Source organism: Ursus maritimus, unplaced genomic scaffold (genome assembly GCF_017311325.1).
Source record: "Ursus maritimus isolate PB19 unplaced genomic scaffold, ASM1731132v1 scaffold_18, whole genome shotgun sequence".
Lineage (NCBI taxonomy): Eukaryota > Metazoa > Chordata > Mammalia > Carnivora > Ursidae > Ursus > Ursus maritimus.
In genome coordinates, this window is record NW_024424230.1 from 39,802,793 (window position 1) to 39,815,615 (window position 12,823).

The 12,823-nt window shown below is 40.8% G+C and overlaps 1 protein-coding gene across 1 annotated transcript in view; it reads left to right on the plus strand.

The window, feature by feature from the left end:
* The first annotated feature begins 608 nt into the window (after positions 1–608).
* DSC2 (desmocollin 2) overlaps positions 609–12,823 on the plus strand; it is a 33,362-nt gene continuing 21,147 nt past the window's right edge. The window contains exons 1-4 of the mRNA XM_040632617.1: positions 609–1,041; positions 8,856–8,940; positions 10,442–10,641; positions 11,569–11,688. Of these exons, the coding sequence (XP_040488551.1) occupies positions 973–1,041; positions 8,856–8,940; positions 10,442–10,641; positions 11,569–11,688 (474 nt within the window). The 5' untranslated portion in view covers positions 609–972. The remainder of the gene's footprint in view (positions 1,042–8,855; positions 8,941–10,441; positions 10,642–11,568; positions 11,689–12,823) is intronic.

The following is a 12,823-nucleotide window of genomic DNA, read 5'->3' on the forward strand; positions in this document are numbered from 1 at the left end:
GGAGTTCAATTTAGGAGATAGGTATAAGAAGGTCAGTGGATGGCTTTCATTTGGAACAAGGGAGGGTCTCGGAGAACAGCGGTAGCGCACATTTAGTTAACGTCTAAGATCTGAAGCGATGCGTTTTCTGTTGTAACTTACCCTTGATGTTGTTAATTTTTTGTAGCCTGGAATCCCTTGATTAATGTCTTTGATTTTTGGTTAATTTTCTTGCATCACTGCTGTACTGGCCGTGACATTTCTAAAAACAAAAACAAGACCCCCCAAAAGGCAGAGGAAAACCCTGTCTGCACTGCGCTTGGGATGTCCGCCGTAAATGTACCCCAGCGAGTTCCTGGAGTTCCTCTCTAGCAGGGAGGCCTTAGGAAGCTGGGTGGGAAAACCCGACCTCTCGGGCTCCGGCGGTCTCTGACCTCGGAGCGGCGGGCCGAAAGGGCAGCGCGCGGGGCGGAGCCGGGGCGCGGGAGCGCGCCCAGGCCCGCGCCCCCTTCCCGCGGCCCGCCGCGCCCGGCGAGTGAGTCTTCGTACAGTCAGGGCTTCTGCTGGGCAGGGCCAGCTGCTAATCTTCCAGGCGGACACCGGGGCGGGGGGGCGAGATGGGGCATATAGGTGGCGTCCGGGGCTGAGAAACACCTAGCGCAGGTAAAAGGGTGGCGGCGAGAGGGTGTTCCCACCTGTTGCGCTCTTAAAGAAATGAGGACTTGAGAAAATACCAAGGAGGGGCCGATCGGTGTCTTTCGGACGCGCCTGGAGCCCCACCCTCGGCCGGAGGAAAAGCCCCTTGGGTGCGAGGCAGGCGCTTCAGAGAAAGCCAGAGGAAAAGCGCCTCTCCCCTGCGCGCCACCTCCTGTGCCTCGCGCTCGCCCTGCGCGGCCGGCCCAGCCTGCACTCCGGCCGCGGCCTTTGGCCCCGCCGAGCCTTCCCGCCCCGGCCTCCGGCCGCCTCTCCGGCGACCTGTCCCAGAGCGCTCCCATGGCGCCCGCGCGCCCCACACGCTCCCGGAGCGGAGCCCTCTGCCGGCAACTGCTGCTGACCCTCACGGTGAGTGGCCGGCCGGCTCCCAGGGGCGGGCTCCGCGGGATGGGGGCGCCAGGGGAAATTCTGGGAGCAGGGGTGCGGGGTGGGGTGGGTGGCGGGCAAAGCGGAGGTTAATGGGTCGCCGGCCGGTTGAACGTGTGGAGTTGTTGGAATGGGGGAAGGTTGCCAGAAAGAGGTTCGCGACCTGGGCGCCGCGCTCCCGAGGGGAGGAGAAGGGTGTCATCCGTAGATGCAATCAGCGCAGGCAGACAGAGACGCAGACGCCAGCTGCAGCCGCCCATCCAAAACCGTGGCCTCTGGGGACGAGCGGGGAGCGCGGCTCCTCCGTGCCTCTGCCGTTCCCGGGGAAAGCGCGGTCTGCTACTGCCTCGGTGCCGCGTTCCGGCCACGGCTAAGGGGAACGCCGGGCGGACGCGACGGAAAGTGCTCGCCCTTGGGTCGGAGGGAGGACGACGCGCCTTTCCGGGGGTTGCTCTCAGTGCCTGTGTGTGTGCATGTGTGCATGTGTGTAGAGGAGTGGTCTCGACACTCGCGCCCGGAAACGGTAGAGGGGCGGGCCCTAGGTGACCCTCCGTATAGTTCCCAGTGTCACTGTGTGCGGTTGCCACCCCCTTTAATCTTTAGGGAAATGTTTGCCCGGATCTCTGGTGCACAGAGGCTTCTGGATTCTTCTCCTATGCACTCTCGCTCTAACTTCTTTCCCACTTTAAAGAACACAGTAGCAATGACCTCACCCACCCAAACCTGAGAGTGAAAAGGGGTGGTTTTATCTGGGGACGGACGGTTCCCCTCCCAGGCAGAAAAGCCTGGCATTCCATGGCCGGGGGAGGCAGAAGGTACAGGAATTCAGTGCCAAGGGACAGCCCCTGGGAGAGTTTGGGATCAGAGGTTTCCCAGACTGGACTTCCTGAGTCCCTAGGAAGAGAAAAATTAAATAGACCAGGTGCCAGAAAGTGCTCAACCCGGTAGTGTCCTTTCTCGTGGAGCCCCAGGTGCTGGAGCTCAAGTCCCTGAAAGACAAGGGGACAAACCTGGAGAACAGGCAGCAGGAAGATTCCTTCTGGGAATGCTGGAGCTGGGGGGCATGAAATATTTGGGTAATTTCACTTCTCAACCGCTCTTAGTTTACAGTGAATTCCTTAAATTTTAAAGTCATGAAATTGTAGTGCTGTCATTACAATGTCTTTCTCTAGGAGTTCTATGGACTTCAAACTCTTAAATTCCCAGGGCACATTAGTATCATAGAAAGGGCCAAGTGCTCAGCGATGAATATTTTACAGTTGAGAAAACCAAGAATGGAATAAATAACGGTCACAACATGTAGTCGATGACAAAGAAATGACTTTGGTTAGATCCCTAATAAAGTTGCCGCTTCTTTTTAAACCACTGGCCATTGTTCTTTGAAGGAAAAGGGGTAATTAAGCATGGACAGTAATAGTTATGGGCAATAAATAGCATTGCTTTGCGTATACTTACACACAAAACTTTATATGTGATCTCAGATCCTTTCTAGAAGAAAGGCGATAAAGTGAATAAACTGAAGGTGACTTTTCTTAGCTTCAGAGGTGGACTGGCCAGAAGTGGGATAAATAGAAAAAAAGCTCTGGCTCTGGCTGCACCCCTCATCCTGCTGTATTCTAGCTGGAAGGCGTGGTGTGAGTTCTCCTAGTTGTTCTGGTGTTCGCGTGTGCATGTCGGGGCAAAGTCCTGCCAGCCTCAGATGATTCTTGTGCTTGTGAGCCTCAAGTATGATGGATGTGTAAAGAGCATTTGAGTAGAAGATATTATTAAGTAAGAGTGAATAATTCCTATTCACTGGGGGAACACCCTTTACATTTCCTCCTCTCCGCGCACCCAATTAATCCATCACCATTCCACAAATCAGCTTCGCCCTGCTTCCTAACACTGCCTTACCTCACACGTGTCTTAACCACTTGAACTCTGGTTTCTGCTTAAACATCTAATGAGGCTGCTCCCTCTCTAAGCTCATAAGGGATATTGCTAAATATAAACCATTCCTTACACAATTCTACCCTATAGCTTGTGCCTTTATTGAAATTCACTCCCCTTTTTTCTTTTGACCTTCCTGTTCCTGATTACTCAGAATCAGGCTCTCCTATTCTAGGTCCTGTCCGTGAAATATCATACAGGTGCCTCCTTATACGAAATTTATTTTGTTAGTTGCGATGTTTTCATTGAACAATAAGTCTTTATTTCTGCCTAGTATGAGGTGGGACACAGCAGTTATTATCTTCTCAAACAATGTTGCTTTTCTTCTCACATCCTGTATTTCCGTGAATGACACTGCCATACACCTTGTTGCTCAGGTAGGATGTCTGGAAGCTGTTTGCTTTTTCTTCCTCATTGCTCCCCTCCCCAAATCCATCATTAAGTCCCATTAAGTCTACATTCAGAAATATCTTATGGATATTTCTGCTTCTATCCATCACTTCTGCTATTACTTTTTGCTATTACAAATAATGTCATAGTGAATAAACTTGTGTATATATGTCATTTCATGTATGTGCAGGTGTATGAATAGAGTAGAATAGATTACCAGAAATGGGATTGCCAGATAAAAGTATAAGTGACTCTGTACTTTTGGTCGATATTATCAGCTCCTTTACCCCTCCATAAAGGTTGTACATGATGAGATGGAAAGCTATTTTATAATGGATGGCATATCACATCATTGAGGATATATAGATATATATATACACACACACACACATAGTAGTATAGTACTATACTAAATATAGTATACTAAGTATACTAAGTATAATATACTTATTATAAATTATATAGCATGTTCTATATGGTATGATATGTTACGTTATATGATATGATATGATATGATGTGTATATAGTATGAGACTACTTGATCTAGGCAGTCATTTAGCAAAAGATAAGATCGAACCCATAACTTGTGCAGAACACAGAAAAGTCCAAACGGATGAAAGGTTTAAATGTAACATATACCATACAGTTAATAGAAGAAAACATGATGGATTCCTATTTAAGTTTGGAGTCAAAAGGTCTATTTATGGTTCATGTGGCTTAGATTTCAAAAGCCATTTATTAATGTTGAGAAAACCAATTATATCAAATTATAATCATTAATATAAATATATTATAAATATTAGAAATAATATAAATCAATTATATCAAGGTACACACACACTGTGTCCATGGCAAAAAGCACAAACCACGTCATAAAATACACAAAAATATTATAAGCAAAGTCAGAGGTAACAAATTGGAAAAAAATTGCAGATCATATTTTAAAAGGCTTATCTACAAGTATATAAAGAGTCTTATAAATCGAATAGTCTAACATGAACATGGATATGAAAAAGTCCCATAAAGTAATAAAAATGGCCCATACAAATATTTCAGCCTCACTCATAATAAGAAAAGATGTAGTTAAACTTCAATGACATGTTCCTCATTTGGCAAACATTCAAAAGTTTGACAACACACGGCATGGGCAAGAATGAGGCAAAATAGGAACTATAAATTGTTGGTGAATGTAACAAAGTTACAACACTTATGGACCGTATACAGTTATAACAAATGCAAATAGAAACTGTTTTACTTCTTCTTTTCCAATTTTTATGCATAATGTGTTTCTGCCTATTCATATATAACACCGCAGTTTTAATTATTGAGACTTCATAGAATTTTTAAATATGTTAGGTCTAATATCCGATCATTGCTTTTCTTTTTCATAATTTTCCTGTCTATTCTTAGTTAATTATTTTTCCTTCTGACCTTTTAAATCGGCATGTCTAGTTCCAGAAAAAATACTGTTAAGATTTTTATTAACATCATGAAATTTACAATTTAACTTAGTGGAAATTGATATATTTATACTGATATTTTTTCTATCCACAATAATGATATATCTTTCTTTTTGTGTGAGTCTACCTTCCTGTCCTTCAGAAGTGTTTTCAGATTTTTCTCAAGTAGGCTTTACATGTTTCTTGTTAAGTTTACTCCTTGGCCTTTTAACTTCTTATTGCTTTTGAAAATGATTTCTTCCTTTTCATTATATTTAACTTGTATTTATGTGTATAAAGACTAAGATTTCTGTATTTTAATAGTTGTTTCTGCTGCTCCCTTACTGAAATTTTCTTATTGTTTTATAGTAGTTTATTAGTTGATTTCGAGTTTTCAAGTAGTCATATCAAATGCAAATAGAGATTTTTTTTTTTACTTCTTCCTTTCCAATCCATATGTCATCTAACATTTCCCTCTTGCCTGATAGATTTTAATGTAATGTTAACTGTAAATGATGACCTTGAAAAGTCTATGTTGTTTCTGAGTTTAGCGGGGCTGCTGCTAATGCTTTCCTGTAGATGTTGTGATTATAACATAATATGATTTAAAAATTATTAATAAATAATAATAAAAATATTGAAGAAGTACTTATTAACTTCCTTGGGGGGCTTTTTTTTTTTTTTTTTTTTTTTGGTAATCTAAGGATCGTTATTGAATTTGGTGAAATGTCTTTCAGCACCTATGGTGGTGATTACATGCCAGGCCTTCTTTAAACTAATCAGTGGCTTACTGTTCTCAGACCAAGCGAGTAAGGTGAACGTAGACCACAAATCCATTCAAGGACCAGTTTGCTTCAGGATCCCTCTACAGCGAAGGCTTTACTTTGGGGTCCCAGATTAATGTGGAAGCCTTTCTTTTAGATCTTAGATCTTAGGCAGGCCTGTGCTTTGATTTTCTTCTGTTTTATTGAGGCCAGACAACCAGAGGCTAGTTTTTTCAGATCAGAAGTGGTGTCTGATTACCACTCTGTGAACTTGATCTCTGTTTCTGCCTAGCAGTTCTTTGCTAGATGGGTTAGGACGGTTAACAAAAAAACATATCCATCATTTTTCGTTTTGGCATTTTTTCCCCCCGAATGACCTAGCTGCCGTTATTGGAAATGAAAATTACTCCCTTGATCCGTTCTCCACACTGCTCAGACTCACCTTATTCCAGTAGGAAGCTGCTTATGTCATTTATCCACTTAAAGCAAATCTTTGGTTTCTTACTATCTTTAGGGGAAAAAAGATCCAGAAATTTTGTTTAACACTGTTCAGAATCTACACCTACTTCTCTGAATCCATTTTCTTTTATTTCTTTTATAAGGTTTTATTTATTTATTTATTTATTTATTTATTTATAAAGATTTTATTTATTTGACAGAAACAGGCTCCCAGCATAGGAGCCTGATGTGGGGCTTGATCCCAGAATGCTGGGATCACGCCCTGAGCCAAAGGCAGACACTTAACGACTGAGCTACCCAGGCACCCCATAAGGTTTTATTTTTAAGTAATCTCTACACCCAAAGTGGGGCTCGAACTTACAACCCCGAGTTCAAGAGTCGCATGCTCTACCGACTGAGCCAGCAGGCACCCCTGCATCCATTTTACACTTTGTCCCTCTTGTGCGGTGAGCATCAGCCTTTCAAGATTTTGTTTTCAGACCTGTGTCATCTCTGGGCTTCACACACGCCGTTTCTGTATTTGGACCATGGAAGCTCTGCCTCCTGCTGACGTGGCTAATGGACAGCCGCTCTCCAGGTGACCTCGCCCAGCTCTTGCGCGGGGCTGGTCCCGCCTGCTGTCCTATAGCACCCTGTACCTCTCGAGCGTTTGTCCTACTTTATTGAAATGATGACTGTCTCACCCTTGAATTGAATGTTTCGTGAGAATCGTGTTTACTGCTCTGTGTCTGGTACGTAGGAGACATTCAGTAAATATTAGTTAAATGCATGAATGAATGGATGTCCAGGATACTGTTCTCTAAAGTGTTGAATTAATCCAGCCATTTTTCACCTTCTCCGCTCTTTTCACCTTAGTCCAGGGCACCATCCTGCCTCTCGTACATTTCTGCTGAACCTCCCAACTGGTCTTGCTCACACTCTTGCTTTTCTGTATAGTCTGTTCTCTCTCTCTCTTTAAAAAATATTTTATTTATTTACTTGTCAGAGAGTGAGTGAGAGAGAGAGCGCACGCAAGCAGGGGGAGGGGCAGGCAGAGGGAGAAGCCAAGGTGGCCGATGTGGGACTTGATCCCAGGACCCCGGGATCATGACCTGAGCCAAAGGCAGACACTTAATCCGCTGAGCTGCCCAGGCGCCCCTGTATGTAGGCTGTTCTCACAGGGCCACCAGAATGAGTCTGTGTAAATGCTCACCACATTATGTCACTCCACAGCTTCTAAACCTATGGTTGCTTCTCTGCACTCAGAAGAAAAGCTACACTCCTACTATGGTCCTTTAGACCATATGTGATATGCCCATGACTGTCCCTTTAATATCCTCTTGTATCACTCTTCCCTCACTGTGCTTTCCTACCATGACTGCCTTTTTGTTCCTCTAACACACCAGGTAAAATCCCCTTCCAGCGTCTTTGTTCTGGTCTTTCTTCCACCGGGAAGACTTTCCCAGTGAGCTGGTTTGCTTCCTCATTTTGTTCAGGCCTCTGGTCTTCCCTTTGTCACCTTTTCTCCCTGCTTTATTTTTCTCAAAACATTTATCTCTTGGCATTATATGACTTTTGTGTGTTTGTTTTTTTGTCTCTCACTATAAGGTAATCTCTATGAGGTCAAGGACTTTGCTTGTTCGCTGCTGAACACTGCCTTGTACGTAGTAAGCAACCAGTAAATGCTGGTTGACTGAGGAAGGAGATGCATGCTTTCAACCACCTTGAGTTGGAATCCTCACATGTCTCATTTTACTCCTGTTCTAAGACGATACAGCCAGTGAACATTCTTCTCATCTTTCAATTTCCAATCCAAATAGTCTCTTCCGTCCTAATTTCCACATGACATGTAATCACTGCCTTGCCTGATCCTTCCTATATAACTTAAATTGGTTAATTAAATGTATGTTGGCATTTGTAGTGGAAATAAAAATGTGTATTAGAAACAAAAATTTTAATCCAAATTTTGATTATTTTAATTTGTGTTTATAGACTTTGTAAATACAGTGTCAGTGCTAGTCAGCCCTCTTCCTTTTGGTCAAAAGCCTTTGCAAAACTATAGAATGGTGAATCTTTCAGAAGCATGCGTTATACAGTTTTAGAAAGAACAGAATTACATTTCACTGTGTTCAAATATATATTGTATTGGAATTTGTTACCATAAATCACTAACTCATTTCAAAAATTTTAAGTGAAATATTTTATAAAATGACCTTACTGGTCACTTGTGAGAAGATGCGCCTTCAATATAAATTCATATTTCAAAGTTATGTGCTTGTTTGTGTGGGGTCATAGATAAATAATTTCCCAGTCGCTCCGTGAAATGAGTGGATGCTTCTTTCTAAAGCATTGGGTTTTTGCTTAAGATGTTATTGATTTGGTACCATAGTTCACAGGCAGTTGACTATGAATTGAAACACTTTGCTGACTCCGTAAATTTGGTTTTGGTTGTTTTTCCTATTCACATACCTGTGCTGCCTACCCAAGTTTTTCGTGCTCTCACATCGGTTGTCATTCGTTCCTCGAGATACTCCCTGCATTAGTTAGTGAATGCACTATTACCTCCTTTTTGCAGAATAGGAAACAGAACCCACGAGGGAAAGGAATTCTTGGAGTTTATGTGCTTTGTGAAGGAGGGAGCCATGACTCTTGGTCTTTTGTTTTATTCTTCCTCTCCATACAATTCTGTTCTGATTTCTACTGCAGTGTATGTTTTTAAATTTTATTCTGCTAGTTGTATAAACTAATTTATAATTATACCAATCTCTAATTTGTATAAACTATGTAGAGATTAGAAGGATCTTTTCTAATGCATAATACTGATTTGATGTTTCAGATCTTAACATTCACCTGTGATGCCTGCAGAAAAGTCATATTACATGTTCCCTCCCAACTAGATGCTGAGAAATTTGTTGGTAGAGGTAAGAAACTGCTAAAATGCGTAATAAATCTTATTTGGTATGGTCTTGTAAAATTAGTGTAATTTTTAGAAGGATAGCTGCATTGGAATTAATAGTTAAAACTCATATAATACAGGGGCGCCTGGGTAGCACAGCGGTTAGGCGTCTGCCTTTGGCTCAGGGCGTGATCCCGGCGTTATGGGATCGAGCCCCACATCAGGCTCCTCTGCTGTGAGCCTGCTTCTTCCTCTCCCACTCCCCCTGCTTGTGTTCCCTCTCTTGCTGGCTGTCTCTATCTCTGTCCAATAAATAAATAAATTCTTTAAAAAAAAACAAACTCATATAATACAGTATCATTTGTAATACATATAATGTCATTCCAGTAAAAGAAATATTGTCCTTTATTGAAAAACATGATTAAATGAAGTAGATAAAAAGGTTTAGTTTGAGTAATAAATAAGTATTAATATTCATACTACCTGGGTGTGATGGTATATGTTATAACATACTTTTATGAAATTGAGAAATAGTATTGAATCTATTTCTTGAGTTTAAAGGCGTTGTTTTTGGATTTTAACCGTTAAACAGTTTGGTATTTTACAAAAATATTTCTACAAATTGCTTCTTTTAATTATTATTACTTTTTTTGAGAGAGAGAGAGAGAGAGAGAATGCAGAGGTGGGGGCAGAGGGAGAGAGAGAATCCGCAGGCTACACTCAGCATGGATCCCACAACCCTGAGATCATGACCTGAGCTGAAATCCAGAGTCCCACATTAAACCAGCTGAGCCACTCAAGAGCCCCTTATCAATTAATTTTTTTCACATAACTCAAATGTACAAGGAAAGAGCAGACCAGTGAGAACACAGAATATAATGACTCTAACAATAGACGGAAAGAGTTGAATATTTTAATTTAATAACTGCTGATTAATTTTCTAGATTCTGTTTAACTTAAGTTCTCATGTGTTCCTCTATAGCTAATTTCATTAATAAAGAAAAACTTCTTTTGGTGTTGGTTTACATATTAAAACACTGGAACTCACATGCGTTTATTTTAGGACATATGTCTCTTATTTATTTATTTATTTATTTATTTATTTATTCATTAAAGATTTATTTACTTATTTATTCGACAGAGAGAGACAGCCAGTGAGAGAGGGAACACAAGCAGGGGGAGTGGGAGAGGAAGAAGCAGGCTCATAGAGGAAGAGCCTGATGTGGGGCTCGATCCCATAACGCCGGGATCACACCCTGAGCTGAAGGCAGACTCTTAACTGCTGTGCCACCCAGGCGCCCCTTATGTCTCTTTTTTAAACAGATATAAAGTAGGTATTAGGAGTGATGTATGTGTTTATGCACAATTTAATTAACCATATAGTTTCATGTGTACTCTTAAAAATGCAGCATTTACAAGTGTCAATGTAATTTTTGGCTCCCCACCCCCAAATGCATAGATTGCTGTTAATACTATATATTGTTTTGTTTTACCTTACAAACGATTGCTGTGTATATTTTCTACAGTTAACCTGAAGGAGTGCTTTCAATCTGCAAATCTAATTCATTCAAGTGATCCTGATTTCCAAATTTTAGAAGATGGTTCTGTCTATACAACAAATGCTGTTCTTTTGTCCTCAGAGGAGAGAAGTTTTACCATATTACTTTATGACACTGAGAACCAAGAAGAAAAGAAAATACTTGTTCTTTTACAGCATCAAACAAAGGTACACCAGACTATAAAAATGAAGTATAATGAATTGTTTTCTGCAGGTGTAACATTATCAGGGAAGATGTGGAATCAGAGAGAATGTGGGATAGTTCAGCTTGATGAAGAATGGAAACCGTCATACAACTTAGCAGTGTTCAAATGGTGGAAAAAAGGTTTTGCCTCATCAGTTGTTCTAGGTTGTAATTGCTTTTCATTTGGGACATAAACAGAGAAATTGGGAGGCTACAGCATGACAACTTGAGATTAGACACAAAGAAGCATTTCTTAATGTTTCCTGTAGAATAGATTTCCAAAATAAATTTTGAAACTCTGTCTCTGGAGGTCTATACGTATCTTAGCATAATTTGTAGTCTTAAAAGTAGATGACTATTTTAGGTTGAGGAACCTCATGCATGCTTATTAGACTCTGACACCAAAGATCCAGATGATTTCTATTCAACCATCAGCCATTATTCACTGCAGCAGCTTGAGAGTTACCACCATTTTTCTCTCCTCGTTCTGACACAGATCTCTCTGTTGGTCCCTGGCTCTTCCTAGTTGCTGGTGAGTGCAAGGTGCATATGCTAGATTTAGAAGGTCACTCACGTTATCTTTGCATCTCTCTCCTCCCATGGTTTTGCATGGCAGTATGGTAACAGTAACGTTGTTGGTTTTATTTTTGGTTTTTTAATTTTGCTTCTAGGCTTCCAATTCCATATCTCTCTCTTCCATATTCGTACCAAATTATTTTCTCAAGAGGATTGATGTGATAACAGGACCGCTATTTTTTGTTATCTTTTTGCAGTGTTGACATTTAGTTTGGTTTCCCACCATGGTCTTACACCTTTCCAGTTAATCTTCCTGAGAGATGTGTCAGCGTGTCAATGTTTGTGGATAAAGTAATCATGGACTTTATTATTTTTTTCCTGTGTTCTAAATTGAGGTACTAAAGAAGAGGCATTCTAAAGAAAAAGTTCTAAGACGTGCCAAGAGAAGATGGGCTCCTATTCCTTGTTCAATGCTAGAGAATTCCTTGGGTCCTTTCCCACTTTTTCTTCAACAGGTACAATTTACTTTCCTTTCACTGTGAAAGTTTATGGTCTCCATTTTTCTTTTTTAAATTTGGACAATGAATATGCAGTTATCTTAAAAACAGTTTGTATGAGTACATGAGTGAGTATGTGTATTGTATGTTTCGATAACTGGGTACAAATATATATCTTTATACCAGCATACACATTTTTGCAGTTTTAGTCACGCAAAGTCCATTTATGAAATTGTAAAACCCATCTAGCTCTCTCAAACACATGGTTCCTTAATGAATTTTCATATGAGCCAGCATGTCCCATCGGCATAGTCTAAAAACCCCAAAACGTCTTCCATAATAGATGAAATTGCTGATGCCAGGACAAATGCCGTGAAGGGCAAGAGACACATACATCCTTTCTATTGTTTATCCCCAAAGGTACTACTTAAATCATACTGGATCCACATTTTCTCTCTTTTTAAATTTAGTAGCAACCCCAGCAAATCTTGCCTTCTTCCACTATCCGTTGCTAGGACCGTTCAGTTCTTGATTTGGGTTTCTTTTCTCTCAGTTCTTGAAATTTATAAGAGAACTCTCCTTTATATCCCACCAATAAATTTAATACAATTGAGAGAAGAGCGTATTAAAGTAGGGAAAGAAATCATTTGAAAATAGCTGTTAGTCATCCTGACTTATAGTCAAGATCTTACTAAGAGGATCAAAACAACTTGAAAAAAAATTGCTTTTTGAGTCAAGTACCAGAATATCACACTTGCCAGGATATTACATCATTTCTTTTCTCACTCATTTCCACGCCCCCTTTCACCTCACCTTCCATAATGAAAAAAGATGCTGACAAATAACAGAAACTAATGAAAGAAAGCATTTCCCATGGTTTTGCCTGTAGACAGTAACTTTAAACCCAGCGTCTCAAATGTTATGTTATGTATAATAAAAATTCAAGCTTAAAAAATTGACAAAAGGGTAACTTTTCATGCTCAGAATACTTTGTTTACTCAGACAGTTAAAGTCTTAAGTGTTTGGTCCACATAGGTACCATTTAACCTTAAAGTATTTCTCAGTTATTCTGGAAAACGAAGACACGACTACACTGTTTTCCTCATGCCTTGCTCTTGAAATTTCTCAGTTATTGGGCTTCTTTATTCTATTG